The sequence below is a fragment of the Meleagris gallopavo genome, chromosome 16, assembly GCF_000146605.3.
Source record: "Meleagris gallopavo isolate NT-WF06-2002-E0010 breed Aviagen turkey brand Nicholas breeding stock chromosome 16, Turkey_5.1, whole genome shotgun sequence".
Lineage (NCBI taxonomy): Eukaryota > Metazoa > Chordata > Aves > Galliformes > Phasianidae > Meleagris > Meleagris gallopavo.
This window is the reverse complement of record NC_015026.2, coordinates 6,246,268-6,263,502: the sequence shown is the minus strand read 5'-3', so window position 1 is coordinate 6,263,502 and position 17,235 is coordinate 6,246,268. Positions and strand designations below refer to the sequence as shown.

The 17,235-nt window shown below is 46.5% G+C and overlaps 1 protein-coding gene across 4 annotated transcripts; it reads right to left on the bottom strand.

The window, feature by feature from the left end:
* Window positions 1–1,907: 1,907 nt before the first annotated feature.
* On the bottom strand, window positions 1,908–14,796 carry IL21R (interleukin 21 receptor). Of its 4 annotated transcripts, none has more exons than XM_010719491.3 (10): window positions 14,679–14,795; window positions 13,531–13,701; window positions 10,669–10,743; window positions 8,501–8,606; window positions 8,177–8,373; window positions 7,484–7,635; window positions 6,912–7,089; window positions 6,377–6,473; window positions 5,881–5,962; window positions 1,908–3,044 (listed from the first exon to the last, which is right to left on the bottom strand). In XM_010719491.3, the coding sequence occupies exons 3-10, from the start codon at window positions 10,721–10,723 to the stop codon at window positions 2,139–2,141; spliced, it is 1,773 nt and encodes a 590-aa protein (XP_010717793.1). In that variant the 5' UTR covers window positions 10,724–10,743; window positions 13,531–13,701; window positions 14,679–14,795; the 3' UTR covers window positions 1,908–2,138. The 4 variants fall into 4 exon arrangements, with proteins under 4 accessions (XP_010717793.1, XP_010717794.1, XP_010717795.1 ...); XM_010719492.3 differs by having other exon boundaries at window positions 13,531–13,660; XM_010719493.3 differs by lacking the exon at window positions 13,531–13,701 and having other exon boundaries at window positions 14,679–14,796.
* Window positions 14,797–17,235: the final 2,439 nt, after the last annotated feature.

Here is a 17,235-nt window from a genome sequence, read left to right as displayed (position 1 = left end):
TTACAGCTTGCTTCAATGGGGACTGTACCTTTTGTTTTCAATCCTTGTGCCACGTGCCATGCAATCTCCTCTCTGCCTCCTTGAGTGACCAGAGGCAGCTTCAGTCCAGTGGAGCTGCAAAACACCACCTTGTACCAGATGTGTGGCTACAGATTGTGTAGCAATGGTAGAAACATCTCCTCCAGCAGTTTTGGGGTCAATGATGTAATCAGAAGCATGGAACATATAGAACTGAGATTTGAAAGGACCCAGAAAGATGGGTGAGATCCCCCTCCTCCCCACAGCAGCCTTGGCCAGTTACCACGAGGTCATTTTAGAAGAGCGAACAGCTGTATGATGCAGCTGTAGGAGGCAGTTACAGACAGACCATCAGCGGTGCTTCTGCCCAGTACACATTTGCACAGACACAGCAGAGCTTGCAGGACACTGCGAGGAATGCATCTCACCAACGAGGAAGCAGAGCTGACTCGCTCCTCTGCTGCCTCGCTGAGGGCATGCAGGGTACTCGCTGCACAGCCACAGAAGGCTGCAAAAACAGGAGAGAAGGAACCTAACTCACTGATATCTTCACTTTGTACACAGGAAGGCCAGAGCTATGGGATATCTTGAGGCAGTAAAAACAGTAGAGGCAAACAAGCTAACCCACGTAGGCTCACCATGAGCTGCTGTAAGTAATCAAATGAGGGCTGTGGATGCACCCACCTGTGAAAAAAACAGCTTCTCTTTATTGCAAAGTTCCCTCTTGTCAAGGGAGCGTGCTGTCTGTGACAGCAATTGGAGAGCGATTTCTCTGTCCTTATTTCATCCTGTTTTCTGTTCCTGTTCTTTTGAGGAGGGGGAGTGAGAGAGAAGTGTGGAGCTCAGCTGGCCATCAGGGTGAAACACTTCGGGGTGCTGGGGGGTTACTGAAAGTCCAGAGTAAAAGCTTGGGGAGAAGGAAGAGTGTTTATTGGTATCACAGGAAGAGGTTGTTGCTGCACTGGAAATGTACCTTCTTAATGACACGGGTTCTCTCACTGTACAACCAGCAGCCAAGCACTTCTTGGGTTAGTAGCACTGTGCCTACATAAGATGTAAGGTGCTCACATTTAGTATCAATATCACATTAACTTTTTAAGACAGTTATCCTAAACAAAACAGGCAGAGATGTGTGGGGAAAACAATCACAGATGCAGTGTAAATACCACTTTCATTGTAGGCTGTATGAGCTAGCAGAGATTTTGGTGAAGCTCTGTGCTGCTGACCTGTGAGCTGCAGCAGACAAGATCTAAGACAGGAGATGGAGCTGCAGGCACATCCAGGTGGGACAACATTCCTGAAACTTCTGCATAATTCTAATAGCTACTCAGTGCCATATTTAATGTGTGAAGAGGTGCAGGATCAGTAGGAAGCCCAAGCAGGAGGAATTTCTCTGGAGTTATGTTTTGAAGATTTTTAATTTATAGACTCTGCCTGCAAAGGCAAGCCCCATCTAAGTTCTGAGGTGTGATTTTCTCTTGGATACGCCATTCTCTGATGATGAGAATTGTTCTTGATTATATCCCATGGACAGGGATGGATATAATTCATACTTAAAACAAACTTTCCAGCTGTGTATGTAGAGGGAAGTGGTTGGAAAAGTAACACCTGTTGTTAGAATAGGGGAAGGGAACTTTAATATAACAAACATGCCTGCCATTGGATATGCTTCTAAGATTCCATGTACATCCAACTCAAGTCATAAGAGAATGACAGGGAAAAACCTTTTAAAGTTCTCTACTATTTATAAGCATACTTTCAAAATAATAATAATAATAATAATAAAATAAAAAAATTCAAATCTATGTAAGCTAAGGAGCAATTTTAAAGGCACAGTTGCTTTTTCTTGTGAAAAATTGAAGTTTGTAAGTCATTATATAAGGGTCTGACCAAGAATGCTGAAAAAAAAAAAAATTAAATCATGTCAGGTTTGATACAATGTGGACAGAATGAGTGGCAGTAGAAATAGACCTATCTTTCTATGGATCTAACTGTTCTCCATTGTATGCAATACAGCTTACACAGAGTAAACTTTGCTTTTTCTTCTGAATTTGGCCAACACTTTGCTTCTGGCACAGGATGGGAAAGGTCCTATACTCTGCAGAACAAAAATCAACTCCTCAGTTTGTCTGAGTCCCACTGGCAGGGCTGTCAGCATGGCAGGAGATCCACTGCTTGACATAGCTCCGTGGAAAGTCCTCTCCCTCCTGCTCAAGAGGAACGGAACCACAGTTGGTCTGGCTATTTTGCTCAAATTCACAGTCAACTGGACTCCCACAGTCCGAGTCCACAAAGCCGCTGTCAATAGTGTCCAAATCTAGGCAGATCATGGGGTAACTGTCACCAGGCCTTGCACTGCGATGGAAAAAGTCACAGGATCCTTCACTGTAGGACACGCTTTCACCATCAGGCGAAGGTAGGGAAGCTGGATTTTCCAAATCCCACTGATTAGGATGCAAGCAAAGGACTTCTAGGATGCTCCCCATCCCTCTTTCCACAGCCTCTTCAACTTTCTGGTGGCCTGGGGCACTTGTAGTCCTCAGGTGATCTGTGGACATAGAGCCTGAGGCCAGAATTCTGTCCTGTGAGCTCAGGTCAGACAGATGCAAAGCACTGGATGGCCTTCTGTCTTCATCATCAATGTTAACTTTGGGGTAACCATTTTCTCCAGCACTATCTTCATCACCATTATGCTTTTGTTCCCTGTACATGCGGTTACAATTGCACTGGCAGTTACAAGGTGTGAATTCATCGGCCACTGTCACAGTGTCAATGGACAAATGTCCATATGAGCGGTCCTGAGTCACACTGCTGCTGTTCACACTTGACAGGAGACTGTCCTGGAGTGGGGTGGTCAGGCAGGACACACAAGGCTTGCAAGGCAGATCATTTTTCAACTCCTTTATCTCCTCCTGTGAGGTGCAGCTGGAAGGACGCATGCTGAAAACTTCCAGGACTTCTGAAGGGACTATTTCCCATTCAAATAAATCAATGGTCATTTTCATATGGGATGTACCAACCCACTTCTGCATGAAAACACATACAGAGAGAGAGAGAGGTTAGTATTGTCAAGTGTGAGTTTCTACAGAACAACTGAAGATTTTATGTTTTCAGAGGCACCATCAATCTGTAATATCACTGAGTCCCCTAAAGTGGTAGGGTGTGAGATGCAGTTATTACAAGGAACGGGCAGTGCAGGAGAACTAGCTCACATTAACAAAATTAATCAGCTCTGAGAGAGTTGCATGGCTTTACAGTTTTCCTCATGCTGAAATAAACAGACAAAAACCAACCTAAACCAACCAAACAAGCTGCCACTGCCCATAGCAGCATTCCCAGTTCAGCCAGAGGTATCCCCCCCTAAGCCACCACGTCTGCCCTGCACCCTTCTCTGTAACACTGTTTCTCTCTGGAAGCAAAGTCAATTTCTTTATGTGCAGCATCTGCAGCCAGCACACACATAGCCCTGCTGTCACATCCCTCATTTTAGCTGCTCATGGCAAGGCTTGGCCTGATCTTTTGTGCGTGGTCGTGCCCAAAATTAGTGCTTTCTCTCACAGTGACAAGAAAGATGGGCAGGGCAGGGGCTGCAGGCATCAAAGAGCTGTAGCTATTGCTTGGTGCAGATTACGCTGGGATGACTGGGAGGTGTCTGGCATTGGATCTTGTCCTTCCATATCACCACTAGCATTACAGCACAAACACTCTGCTGCCATCTGTCACACAGCAACAAGGTATAACAGGATTTTGGTGGGAAGATTCAATCTCTACCATCATGGGTCAACTTATTAAACAGGAGGCATTACTTTCGGAGCAGCCCTTGCATTTGGGAAGAGATCAACTTGCGGCACACTGACACCAAGTGTAGAAACTTCACTACTGCAGGAAGTACCGAATCTATTTCAAATTATTTTTAACCTAAGCTGCAAAGAGCTTAATGTTAAAGCTGTGCATGCAACAGGCTGTTTGAGGGAACAGAAGGAAACTCCCTCCTCAGAACTGAGCAGGCAGAATATTTCCTATGCCCTCTTGACACGTGTTTGCACGTTCCCACCCAACATGAACATAAGAACCCACATACACTAAATGGTAAACAATGTTCCTCTGCTTTCCCTTCTCCTTTTCTGTCTTAACAGTTCTCTAATGTTTTCACTGCTTCCTGTCTAACCCAGGTCTGCTCTGTGCAGGCATTGCTATTGTTGTTATTTACAGACGTTTCCTAAACACTTGCTTTGGTGCAGGCAAGATGCAGTTGAACAAGCCTTAGATTGATTGTCTTTCTGCCTGCTGATAATGATGACTGTTCACATATTAGTGAGGTCACCACATCCTCTTGACACTGTCTGTTTCTGAATCTCGTGTGCTGCTTTATTCTGCAAATTTATTAACTTTCTCAGAACTGAGCTTAAGCAACTCTGTAACTGACACTCATTCCTTCCCAGCAGCACTGAACAAGCAGATTAGAAACCAGCAGTAGCATCAGTCCCATCGAGCAGGGTGAAGCCACAAGATTCTCTGACAAGAGCATAGCTCTGTGCATGACAGATTGGTTTCACTTCCACTATGAGCCTTATCCCTTAACTTTTAGGAATTCCCACACTGGGCTCACCTAATCCTGGCTCCTTTCCTGAGAACAACCACGTGCATCACAAGGAGATGCGAGTACCCCTTGCATGCAAATAAGGGAAGCTGTGATAGGGCTGAAAGGGGAAGGCAGGAAACAAAAGAAACAACTGCTGTAGTCTTCAGCTTAAGTGGTGCCCATGCAAAATTTGCCATTTAACCCAACTGCATACATCATCCACACAGCACTAGGAAAGGACATGATGATCGTCAGGGCCCAGCTGGCAACTCTCTTGCAGAGGGTCTAAGAAAAACAGAAACAAAAAGCAGACAAGCAGACACTGGAGTACCTATGATCAGTGCTACGAGCCAGCAGGAACAAAAGGAATTCATTCAGAAAGAGGCAGTGATCTCTGCAGTTCAGTGCCAGCACTTTCACAATTTTATGATGGCACTGGAGGTTGCTCTTCAGATTAACGCAAAGTCTATGGATACTCAATGTTCTTTTATTTTCAATCTAGACAAATCCTGAAAACCCTGCAGGTTTTGCAAGAGACTTTGTCAGGTGAGCAAGTCTGGCTGATGTTAAAAGAGAAGGTAATTAATGAGGGCTAGGCAAAGTTGCTCACTTCACAATGGTACTTCTTTATGGGGGAGGCAGCTGCACATACAGTGCTGTGACACAGCAGCTATTTGCCCCCAGAACTCTAGCCATCTTTCCAGGGTGATATGTCTATCTGTTGTCTGCACAAGTGACTCTCCAGAGAGAACTACAAAGATTAATGTTGAGCCTGTGTTACTGCAGAGTCTGGACTGGGAGATGTGGCCTACAGCAAAGCCAAGCATGTCCTTGATGGCAGCATGAGATTGCAGCATGAGATTGCATTCCTGATATTGCTTTGTCCATTCCCTTCACAACTAGAAACTTCACAGTTCAAATATGAGCACAGCTCATCACTAAGACAACATTTACAAGACACGAGCAGCACAGGCATAAAGACCATCACAGCACAGAAAACACACTGGAGGACTCTGATCCTTGTCTGTACCCATGCATCATTCCTTTGAGATGTTCTTCCACTTACTATACTAATGAGAATCCCTTGCCCAGGAAATAATGTGGGGCCTTTTAGTTTACTTTTGTCAGGCTGGAGGTGGTTCTGGGCAGCCTGGTCTAGTGGTTGGTGACCCTGCACATAGCAGGGAGGTTGGAATGAGATGATCACTGTGGTCCTTTTCAATCCAGGCTATTTTATGATTCTATGATATGCTTCACTCACTTATGTATTTCATTTATACCTTGAAATCTCCGTTATACATCAGGTAAAGTGGTTTGAAAAAGGCAGATGGATCTGGGATGCAGGCGATCTTCTTCCACAAGCTGGAAAAGAAAAAAAGAAAGGTTTTGAGGTTAAGCACACTGTCTCTCTGCAAGAGGGGAAAGGCCCCAGGCTTGCACTGAGTGACTTGCACCAGCTTGAAAAGGGGGAGCAAGCCATGCTTGCTCCCATCTGGGCATCTCCAGAGCATGGACAGGATCAGGAGGCCTCTGTTCAGTCCCTGTGCACAGTGTTCTCTTCCACCCAATCTGTTGAGAGGCATCAGAGCTGACAAAGGAAAGCAAGGCACTTTTGCCATTACACCAGCTGGAGACTATATTTTGCTGGCCCTCACAAGGCCACACAGCTGTATCTGTGCCTGAAGGCACAAGATGCAAAGAAGGCTGCATGTGAACACCCCATTTTTAGCAGAACAAATAAGGGCACTTAAGTCCAGCTTCCCTATGGGCTCTTACCTCTGTTGCTTGGCCAGAAAGGTTGTGATTGAGGCAGTGATCACCATGGCAACAATAAAAAACAGCATCCATCCCATGCCTGCTCTCTGTGTCACAGCTGGAGAAAGAGACAAGGTCATTCAGACTCACCTTGCACTTTGACCTTGGTCAATAAGCAGCAGAAAGAAGACCCTGAGATTTTACCCCAGACTTTCTCTTAGAGACTCTGAGGCTGTTACGTGGGGACCAGCCCCTGTACACGAGGTCAGGTATGAGTGAAGTTGGTCAGAGAGGATTCAGCGATGAAAGGAGCTGTGCATCACTGCTGCAGCTATGCCACAAGGCAGCTGGCAGCTGACGTGCTTGGGGCAGGAGAGCTCCCTGCTCCTGGGCCCAGTTCTCCTGCCAAGAGTGCATGAACCCATAAACAAGCCAAATGCCTGCCTTTACTAAACTATTTAGCTTTTGTTCTAATTAATTAGATTTCAGTAGATTTCTGCTAGCATTCTCTGACACTGGACAAACTGGAAGGACAGGGAGAGCTAACAGGACGTACCAGCAGGGCTGGTTTTCAGTGTCAGCCGGGAGCTCCATTCACTCCAAAATCCATAGTAGCCAGTGTCTTCTCGGGGTCTGGCTCTCACTTGGAATTCATACTCAGTGTTCCTCTGGAGTTCCCACGGCAGGATCACCAGTGTCCGTTTGTCTTCATGGACAGACTTAATCTTCTGAGTCTGTAAATAATTACACATCAAGTAGTCAGTGAGGAGAGAGAGCTCTCACCTTACCCTCACCGAGAGCCCTGCAAAGGAATCCCCTCTGCTGTCATGTCGTTTCTGTGGGCTATGCTCTGGCTGCTCAGCAGCCACATGAGGCCTTGGGGGATTCTTCAAAGCAGAACAGCAGGAGAAGCAAATGATCTACCTCCCTTCCCCATAGAACCTTGTACTTTTTTAACAGCTTCTGCTTCTCAATTCTTTTTATAGTCTTGCTTGTTCTTAGTCCAGGCAAGCAAAATAGAACCTTTTTCAAAACCTCAAGAACCCTTCTTCCACACCAGTGCTCCTGTCTTGCTAGGGCTGGTCCCCTCTTTGCTGGTACTTGATGGTAAGCCAACATTTCACTTACCTCCCAGGTGTCAACCCTTCTCTTATAACGCAGCTGATATTCCAGCTCCTCATTCAAAAAGTAGAAAAGAGGATTCTGGTAGATGGTTTCCCAAGAAATATTGTAACCTTCTGTGAACACAGCAGTCAGATTGAACGGAGGCTGTGGTCTGACTGGGGGTGAAGACAGAACAGTGTTACTCTTCACAACATCACTGCAGATGCAAGAGAGCACAGTATGAGGAAGGCAGAACACAGACGGACCAGAAATGCCCTGGAGGGGTGCACCCCTGCAAAGCACAACCTCCTGCCCAGGCAGCACTGTGACATCTGGCTCTCTGAATGCCTTCTGTCCCTGACTCTGTTGCTCATCTCTGCAATTCCTTATCACCTCAGGAACCAGGGAAAGTACCACGAGGGCAGCTAGCTCCTGGGAGATGAGGAAAGCAGAGTTCCTCATTCTGTTCATCACGCAGGAGGTCTCCTTCAGTTATAGTCACTTGCACAGTTGGGCAACTCTTAGCTCAGGCACAGGCAAGAGGTGTTCTGTAGTTTACAGTGGCAACATTAAGATCCCAGGGTCCTGCCCAGAGGAGTGCACACTAAACACAGCTCCTCACCCTTGGCTGTCTTGCTCATTCCCTGCCCAGACTCTGTCTGGCAAATCGAGACAAGCTTAAACAACATATATCAAGCCCATCATTTTTGTACTTACTGTTTTCTCTCATATAAAAACTTCTGGAAATCATGTGCTGCCTGTCAGCTATCTCTGTGACATCCACCTGGACTTTGATGTCTGCCAGCAGTTCAGTCATGTCCACAGTACAAATGTATTCTGTGTGGTTGGTGCTCCTGGACAATTCCAGGAGACTGCAGGCTGCCACAGTGTTTTCTGGATTGTCCTCATCAACCCTGAAACCATCAAAAAAAAAACAAACACCAAAGAAAGTAGTCCACCTCTATCACGTAATCTAGTTGGACAGATCTGTCACTGCAACAAAACAGACTGCAATAAAAACTGTGTTCTATTAAGACGTACCATGTAGCAGTGATGTTGTACAAACTGGCACCCAGGTCATTCCTCAGGAGGCAGGACAGGGTCTGCACATAGTCCACAAAACAAGTGAGGTTTTCATGACACGTGGCTGCAGGTTTGGAAAGAGAAAACACGATACCAGCTTCCATGCTGCAGCAAGCAGAACTGGGTATCAACAACACAGCCCTTGGGACTTCCACTGCATCCAAAGAGAGCAGACTGCTTTGCACCAGGCTCAGAAAGCCTCCAGTCCTGGAGCACGGGAATGTTCCACCTCCAAAGGGAGGTGAACCCCTGGCAGCCATCAGTGATAAAGACAAACCTACTTGGAATGCTGCAGCAGCAGATGATGTACAGAAATACCAGAATGTGCCCAAACCAGGGCTGAATTTTCAAACATATCTGTCCTCTTGGCAAATAAAAATTAGTAAGTTAGTAATTATTTCTTTGCCATCCTCTCAGCTTGCAATTTTCTACAATTTGATATCTGCAGCATCAGTGATTTTCACATCCAGCTCCAGAGACTTGGAACAGACTTCATCAAATGTTGGCAAAAAGGTATTGCAACTTTCCCACTATTACTTCCATAAGTAATTCTGATGCTCAAGTGACTGGCTGAATTTATTGATCACTTAAACTGAGACAGACTTCTGATGAGAACATGAGAGGCAATTATAGAAGTTATGCTGTGGTCATTAGGAAAATGAGCACACTTATAAGTGGCCACAAAACAGCATTTATACTTTTAACTGAAGCCTTTTTTACTTCTCAGCCTCTGAGATGTGCCATACAATACCCTATCACTCTGAGCATGGCACAGTCTATTTCAACACTCAGATCCCTTACAAGACCTCCAGTGAAGCAGGAAGGTGGCAGAAAAAGGACTGTGGGGATTCTTGCAGCAGCCTCTGTCTCCAAATGTGTCCGTGTGCTTTACTACACATTGCATTATTCAAATTATGTGGCTGTTATTTTGTTTCATTTTGACTTTTTCCTCTCACTCTGACTTCAGAATTCTGTTCTGAAATTTTCATTAATTTCAATTTGTTTCATTTCAATCTTAACTTTTCATTCTGTGTCCTCAGCAGGCTGCCCTGAGCCCTGGGCACGCATTTCTTGCTTTGGTCCCAAACAAGATACATTTTCTTCCTTAGACTAACTTTGCACTTCTAGAAAAAGAGAGCTGTTACCCCTGCTTTCTTTTAGAAAGGGCAGCAGGTATTTATAAACTAATAAGCACTGCTAATTAGCATTCTTCTATGCTATTATGATAGCAGAAAAAAGTCTACTGTTCCTTGGCTGTCTGCACACTTATCTCTGTGCAAGAATTTGCTAACAGAATGAAGAAGAGGTCAAATTTTTACTGGTAAGGGATAATTAAACGTTAGATTAACCCAATCAATTGTAGGATGAATTCCATCCCTGGCAGCTTCAGAAACAAAGATCAAAGGTTTTACTTCTAACAGTAAGATCCAGTCTGGTCCAAAAAGAAGTTAGTACAGATAATTCCTCATGTTACTCAAAATTCACAATACTGACACCACAATAAGGTAGAAGATACAACTCTGAATTCACCTCTTTCACTAATTAGAGTTTGGAGCAGGTCCAGGGCTCTGCCTAGAAGCAGCATGAGAAATGCTAAGCTCATGCCTGTTCTGTGCAGATGTTCTTGTTGCTGCCTTTTTCTGTCCAGCAGCAGCAGATAAGAGCCAGCAAGGGAAGTGGCGGTGGTCATCTGCACAGTGCAGACCTGAGCAAGGGGTTCAGACTGGGAGAGATCACTCCAGTGTCCTGGTTGGCTTCCAACTGGGCTGTATGGGCTATCCAGCTATCAGCCACCAGAACGTTTCCGATAGCAAAAGTTTTGGGGAGGAATCCTACCCCTATGTCACCCGGAGCCATTTCAGTGCAAGGCAAGCACTGTCTCTGCAGCATCCCATCCCCGTTGATGCCACTTTGCAGTTTGGTTGAGATCTGCCCAGCTCTGCTCCCTTTCCTACCTGTTCTTCACCTCCCCTCCCATAATTCCTTACCCCATGGAACCCTCTCCACTACCACCTGTCTTGTGCTTATTGCCCTGTGGCACTCTTGTGTACAACCCTGCAGAGCCTGCGCCAATGACCAGGAAGCAAGTCTTGTGTACAGCCAGGAGTACGTGTTTGTGAACTTACTGCACTGGAATAAAAGGAAGAAGGAAATACTCTGGAGCCATAGTTTGTTCCTCATTTTGGTTCTGATTGGATGTCCTGAAAAAAACAAAAAAGCCATACAGTGAAGCTCAGCCATCTGTTCCTGTGTGTTGGAGGTTAAAGTGGAATTAATCTAGCCTTCATTTACATGTCTAAAAGTGAAGTGCTTAATTTAGGCAAGGTGTCTCAGCTCTCCTTCATACATCTCTCCCATGAGCTAGGGGTTTGGGGTGGGGGACCTATGGCCATTAAACAGATGGGTGACATTTCTGCTCTTTGCCAACAGCATGTGCTCAGAGCAAGCAGAAAAGTGCCTGCGGCCTCAGTCTATCCATGCAACAGGAAGACACTTGGTTAAGTGCTAACTCATTTTTTCCTTCATCAGCTTCCTGCAATCAGAAATGTCTTGCAAATAGAAGTGACATTGTTGTGGCTTAAACCTCTCTAGAGTGGATTAGTCCAATAAACAAGTCTGAATGTCAGTGTGGGTCTGTGAGAACTCACTGATTTGGACTCTGTACAGTTAAATAAGCATGGGACATACAGCTAAGGGACTCCACAGAGGCAGAAAGAGTAAAACAAAGAACAGTCTCCCATCTGTCACAAGAATAATAATGTATAGCACTCTTTGGGAGAAGATTGTCCTGATACACTTTGGTGAGAAGAACCTACAGGAAAGGAAGACCTTCAGAGAAGGGTACAGCAAGATGTGTGCAACAAAATGAGGAAACAACTCAAAATACAGATGACTGCTACACCTTCAGTGACTGACCCCGCAGGAGCCCCTCTGCTGGCTGCAAGCCAGAACTCTGCAAAACCTTGCTCTGGTTTGCAACAAGGCACCTGTGAAAATGATGTGGATGAAGCGAACACGCAGGTGCCCATCAGAGAGAACATTAGCAACGCCTCTCCCACTTGGGGAATACTCACGATGTTTAAAAATTTCCAAGTTTACTCAAATAATGAAAGCAAAATAAATTTAGCAGCCACCAAAAAGCCCCTGCAAACCCACATGAGCTCTGAGACTCGTTCTCAAGGCACTGCAGTGTCCAGATGAGATCAGCAGGCCTCACTCTGGAGCTGGGTGCAGCACCTCAGCTCTGCAGCAGGAGCAGTCGTGCTGCTGCTGCTCTCACTCCCTTGCAGACACAGAAAAGCAGCTGCTCCAGCTCAGCAAGGAGCCCAGGCACCCTGCTTGTCTCCCTTGCCTGCTGTGAGCAGCAGGACAGAAGCTCTTTCTCCAGTTCTCCAATTTTCTCTGTAACTGTTGTCATTACCACCAGACCCTGAAAACTATGGCACAGCCCACTACTGAACAACACCTGTGCTCTCATTTACCCTTTCCCAACTCGTCTCTAAACTCCTCCTTCTCTGAGAAAGGCACCCCTCATCACACCATCCGAAGCACACTCACCTAACTGCCCCATGGGAACAGTCCCCTGCAGATGGGAAGCCTCCTCACATTGCAGCATCTGCTTGCAATGTCTTATCACAAGCTCTCTTCCTTGCAGCACATTTAATAGAAGAGCTGTACCAAATGAATGGTACATTGAATCCTAGATATCACTAGGCGCAGAACAAGGCTGTGCCACCTCAGGCCTTCGTGTCCTCTCCCTGAGTGCAGCCCAGTGCTGGCCCAGGGGCTGCAGTGATCCCTCAGAGCTGTGCCTGCTGCACAAGCCCAACCTTAATGTCACTGCTTTGCCACACACCACAGCCTTGGTTTCCCTGCAAGCAGAAGCAGGCTGCTTGCTGCCTCTTGTTCAGCCAAGGCAGGAAGGGTTGGACTCCCAAAGAGCTCTGCAGACTCACTGCTTGTTTCAGAATTCAACTGGCAGTACCCTGAGTGTTTTGCAGCCACAACATTGCTGTCATTCTGCTTTCCTTCATGCTGCCAACAGTGGCAAAGCAATGAGAGGGAAGCCTTTGTTGCTTACTGGAGTGTTGTTTTTTCCTTATTTCTTTTCTACTCAAAGAACAGGAATGATTGAACAAGATAAAGTCAAAGCAACAAGCCCAAGTAGTTTTATAGCAACATTAGATGCTGTTATTACACACTGGAAAAAGGTTATTGTAAAATAAAGCAATTTAGAAGGAAGATTTCTGGATAAGAGCAGAGGAGCAGAATAAGGACAGCTCCCTCCCTGCAAGATTGTTCACTTCTGAGCAGAGGGCAAAATAGCAGTAGGCAATGAGCAGAGGCAGGAACTTATTCCCTATTTTGTATTAGAGAAGCCCCTTCCACCCCTTTGCGATAATCATGGCATCATGTTAATCACAAAACAGCTTAGGTTGGAGGGGACCTGACAGATCCAACCCCCTGCCATGGGCAGGGTTGCTACTCATTAGATCAGGCAGCCCAGGGCCCCATCCAACCTGGCTGTTCTTAATAAAAGGTGATTATCCATTCATCTATATGCAACTTATAAATGACTCTGCAATGTTTTAAAATACATCATTGAAGAGGAGATGAGACCAATACGCAGACATTTAAGATTATTTTGCTTATTATTCCTGATATTTCCAAGCATGAGAAAACAAACGTCCCAGTTACATCCAAGTAAAAAAGAGTGGAAGGTCTGTGGAAATATCTCAGGCCACTAGCTAGATGCAAAAGCAAGTTTTCTTCTTGAAATCTTCATTAGCAACATACACAGCTACCCAATCACAATGCCCAAAGAAACAGAGAGGCATCAGGCTACTCTGGCTGTCCAGTATGAGGCAACGTGAATGACATGGGGCACAAGGGCCACGTCAGCAATAGGAAAGGTTTACAGTGAAGTCACAGATATCAAGCAGGAGCAAACTGGCAGCAGGGAAAATTGATGGGAACATGGACATTACCTTGCCCCGTCCTTTCAGCTGTCCATGTCAGCCCTCCAACTCTCCCCAGGCCGGACTGGTCTGGCTAAATGGTTACTGGAATCGCAGACACTGCAGGTGGGAGATGGAGAGCAGGTGGCTCTCATCGGCACTGAGTGAGAAAAACGCCTGATGTGTGCACCAGGAGCCGTGCTGTATTGGAATACACAGTGATAGGCGGTGGTTGACGTCATCACTGTATCAGTATTACTGACAGAAGGATGTGGTGAGCACAGAGGAGGCAATGAATTCAGGTCCAGGCTCCCACACATCATTTATTACTGTATTGCTCTTTTATCTTACTTTTATGTGAGAAAAAGGTGGGAGAGCAGATAAAGCAAACTTGTAGGGCTTAGATCTAAAAGGTCATGTAAGTAGCTTAGTGGGGTTGGTAGAATGAGTGGCTTGCAGTGGAGAGGCACTGGTAGCAAGTGGTTAAACCTAACTAAATAGTACAGTATGGACCACATCCGACAGCTCAATGCTGCTTTATTCTGCTACCACCTATCTCCAAAACAGCCTCTGGGACCAGGAGGCAGCAGCAACCATCAGAGCGCAGGCAGGGAAGTGGTCTGGCTCCTGGCTCCCCCCTCCTTGGCTGGCTCCAAGATACAGACCAGGCATAATGATTCTAAAAACAATTCTGGTGACATTTAAGAGGGAGACAATCATGTATTACCATAAGGAATGAGTCAACCATGACAGAAGAACAGCTGAGAACTGAGTGACTGCGTTCTACTGGAGGGAAAAGCAATAGAAGAAACCACCTCAAAGCTCAGGAAATGGGTTAAAATATGAATGAGCCTGGCAGAAAGCGGAGGTGTTAGTCAGCAAAGCGGCAGGCTGAAAAACAACAGAGACCCACAGCTGGAGCCTGCGAGCTCACACAGGATGCTGCACAGAGGAGGGAGTGCATTGCTTTCATTGTGGGGAATGCTGAGTGCCACCCACACAGACCCCCACAATGCTGCCCTCCGCACTCCCTCTTTCCATTCCTTATTGTCTCTTTATAGCCACCAGCAGTGGGCTCAGCCTCTTATTTTCCCCAGTACACATCTCAGTCTGACCCCGTTCTGCATGAAGGCTGTAGCAGATGTTGCTTTGGCTCCTGCCTGAGGAAAAGGGCTTACCTTCACAGAGCTGTGACTGTGTGTCTTGCTCACATGGAGGGGAGCACTCACAGCCTTGTGTCTTCTTCTCTTAGGAAATCACCAGATATACACTGGTAAGCAGAAACAGGAATGACTGCGCCTGTCAACTCACCCTGACCATCTGGAACAGAAACCTACAGCTCTGCTCAGATCCATCACCCTCATCTAAACTGTGCAGAACATACCCAGAGCCCTCTCCTCAGTTGCTTTGCTGTGTTGTAACCTGCTGGCAGACATTCAGCCTGCAGGAAATAGTGATTCCTCTGATGGAGCCTCCACACCACCCTCCTCAGAGTGCTCAGGCCCCTTTGGAAGTCCATACACAGGTCTCTCCCTCCAGAAGTGCCTATCACACACATTTAGGGCCAACATCTATCAGCACATCCCTTCTGCCTCCAGTGGTGCACCAAGGTCAGAGCAGTACTGTTGGCATATGGCTTTTTGTGGCAAAAGCTTCACCTCACCCACTCTGCCTGGCCACAAGTTTTTACAGCAGGCCTTCCGCTTCCTGGGCTGGGTGCAGCAACTGAGTGTACCTTGCACAGCTTTTGGCATCTCAAATAGGTTTGCAAACATACCAGCTGCTTGCAACCTGTTTGTGTGGAAGCACTTTCAAAGCAAAAGCTAATGGCTCACCCTGCATGCTGCCTCAGTGTGCAAGCAGCAAGCTGCAGATGGCTGCACGGCAGTGCACAGCCTCCAAAAGCACTGCTAGCTCACCGCTAAATCCATAGCACACACTGTCCTGGTACAGCTGGCAGTGGTATACCATACACTGGGGAGAAAAGATGGGGATGGAGGATGGACAGTTTATGACCAGTAATATATTAGAATCTATTAACAACATTGGAAATAAATATGGCCTGTTCTGGAGTAACCAGTGTTTCCAAAAAATTAAAATTACATTTCTGAACAGAAAAGCTATAGGGCTTACTGGAACCTTCCTGCAGTCATCCCTATTGCTTGAAGCTGTGGCTTGCTATGAAGCTGTAAGGTGATAGAAGGAGCACACATTTTACTTGAGATTAAAAAGGCTGAAACGTGGAGTTATTGGCTCCACTGAAGCACAGGGACTAGTACAACAAAATAATTTCACATCAGTACTTCTGCATCCACCCAAACACTGGTAGATTTTTTACACTGCTCAGCAAGAAGAGGAGTCTGAACGCTGTTCCTACAAAGAGTAGAGACCAGGGGATTTCGTGTTCCATAGCAGCTTTGGCTGTGGTACGGTTGTTGATCAAACAAGGCTGCTGCTTGCATCCCTTGGCTGCTGTTCTGGAGTCAAGGAAGAGTAACGGTGCACAGCCCAGTTTCCACACTGCTTATCCTGTCACTGTGCAATTGCAGAAGTTGGAACAGGATATGCTATGAGTGGCAAGTTGAAGCAATGGCAGATAGCATGTAAAACAGAAACAAAAAGGACAGCAGGTGACTGCGATGGCCCTTCTCACTGGGGAACTCAGCTGGAGGCTTTAAGACAAATTATAAGAACAGCGGGGGCTGTCTGACAAGAAGCGGGAAGAAACGCTGTTGCTTCAGAACAGCAGCATCTGTTGCAAAGGCCCAGCACAGCTCAGAATGGGGCTGAAATGCTGAATTATGGATCCTAGTTCCTGCCCCTGGGGCAGAAACAAGTCACCTGACAGTTCTGTTAATTCCTTTGTGATGCTGTAGGGCAACCTGGTGCTCCCTGAGCCCCTCTACCAGGCAGCTGGGGAGCAGAGCCCCACATAACCTCCAAGCCCAGAGCCTGTCAGGTACATGTACTGGTTAGTGATTGCAGCACACCTCAAACCTGTCAGAGCCATCTCCCTGGCACCCTCCGTGGGCTGCTCACCATGCCAGAAGCGCTCATTTCAGGGCAAACCACAGCCAGCGCAGAGCTGGCTTTCACAGCAGCTGTCTACAGCACTAAAACAAGAACGAGGGCTGATTAAGACTCTGAGCCAGGTGTGGAAATTCTCCGCCCCACTTCCCCCCCCAGAAGGCAGTCCAATGCTTCCTCACCCTGTTAAAATTTTTGCTGTTGTGTGGGTGGTTTACTGCAAGTGAAACCAGTAGTGGCTGAGCTGAGGAGAAGCAGCCAATCCCAATCTCTTCTGCTTGTGTCAAATTCCCCTACATCTAAGAGCTGGGGAAACAGCAGCAAGTAGGAAAGTCCCAGCAATATGTTAGTCACCGCCTCAGTTACCTCCAACCACACTGCTCCTAGTGCACTGCTCTTACACAGCAGAAGACAAAAACATGGGAGCAGCTGATCCATCACTGAACCAGGCAAAGAGCTCCTGAGGAGACCTGTCACAGCCCATGGACTGGGGGAAGTCTAATATGTCATCACCATGCAGCTAAACGTGCCGCAGCAATCAGTTCCCTGCACTGTTCATTACAAAGCTGCAGTCAATTTTCTTTTGTCTTAAAGTCTTGCTGGTGAAGTGAAATAAGGGCGTATGGAAATTCTGTGCTATAGAAAGCCATAGAAGGGACTGGACAGAAGTAGGACAGCACAAGGCAGAAACAGGAAAGATTTTGGCCA

Excerpts from the sequence above, each read along its gene's own strand:
- IL21R (XM_003210640.4), bottom strand. The coding sequence starts at position 12,236 with ATGTACCATTCATTTGGTACAGCTCTTCTATTAAATGTGCTGCAAGGA. Across the intron at positions 5,963-6,376 it reads TTTCTGGCCAAGCAACAGAG|CTTGTGGAAGAAGATCGCCT; the intron begins GTAAGAGCCCAT and ends TTTCTTTTCCAG. Across the intron at positions 3,045-5,880 it reads TGTATAACGGAGATTTCAAG|AAGTGGGTTGGTACATCCCA; the intron begins GTATAAATGAAA and ends GTTTTCATGCAG.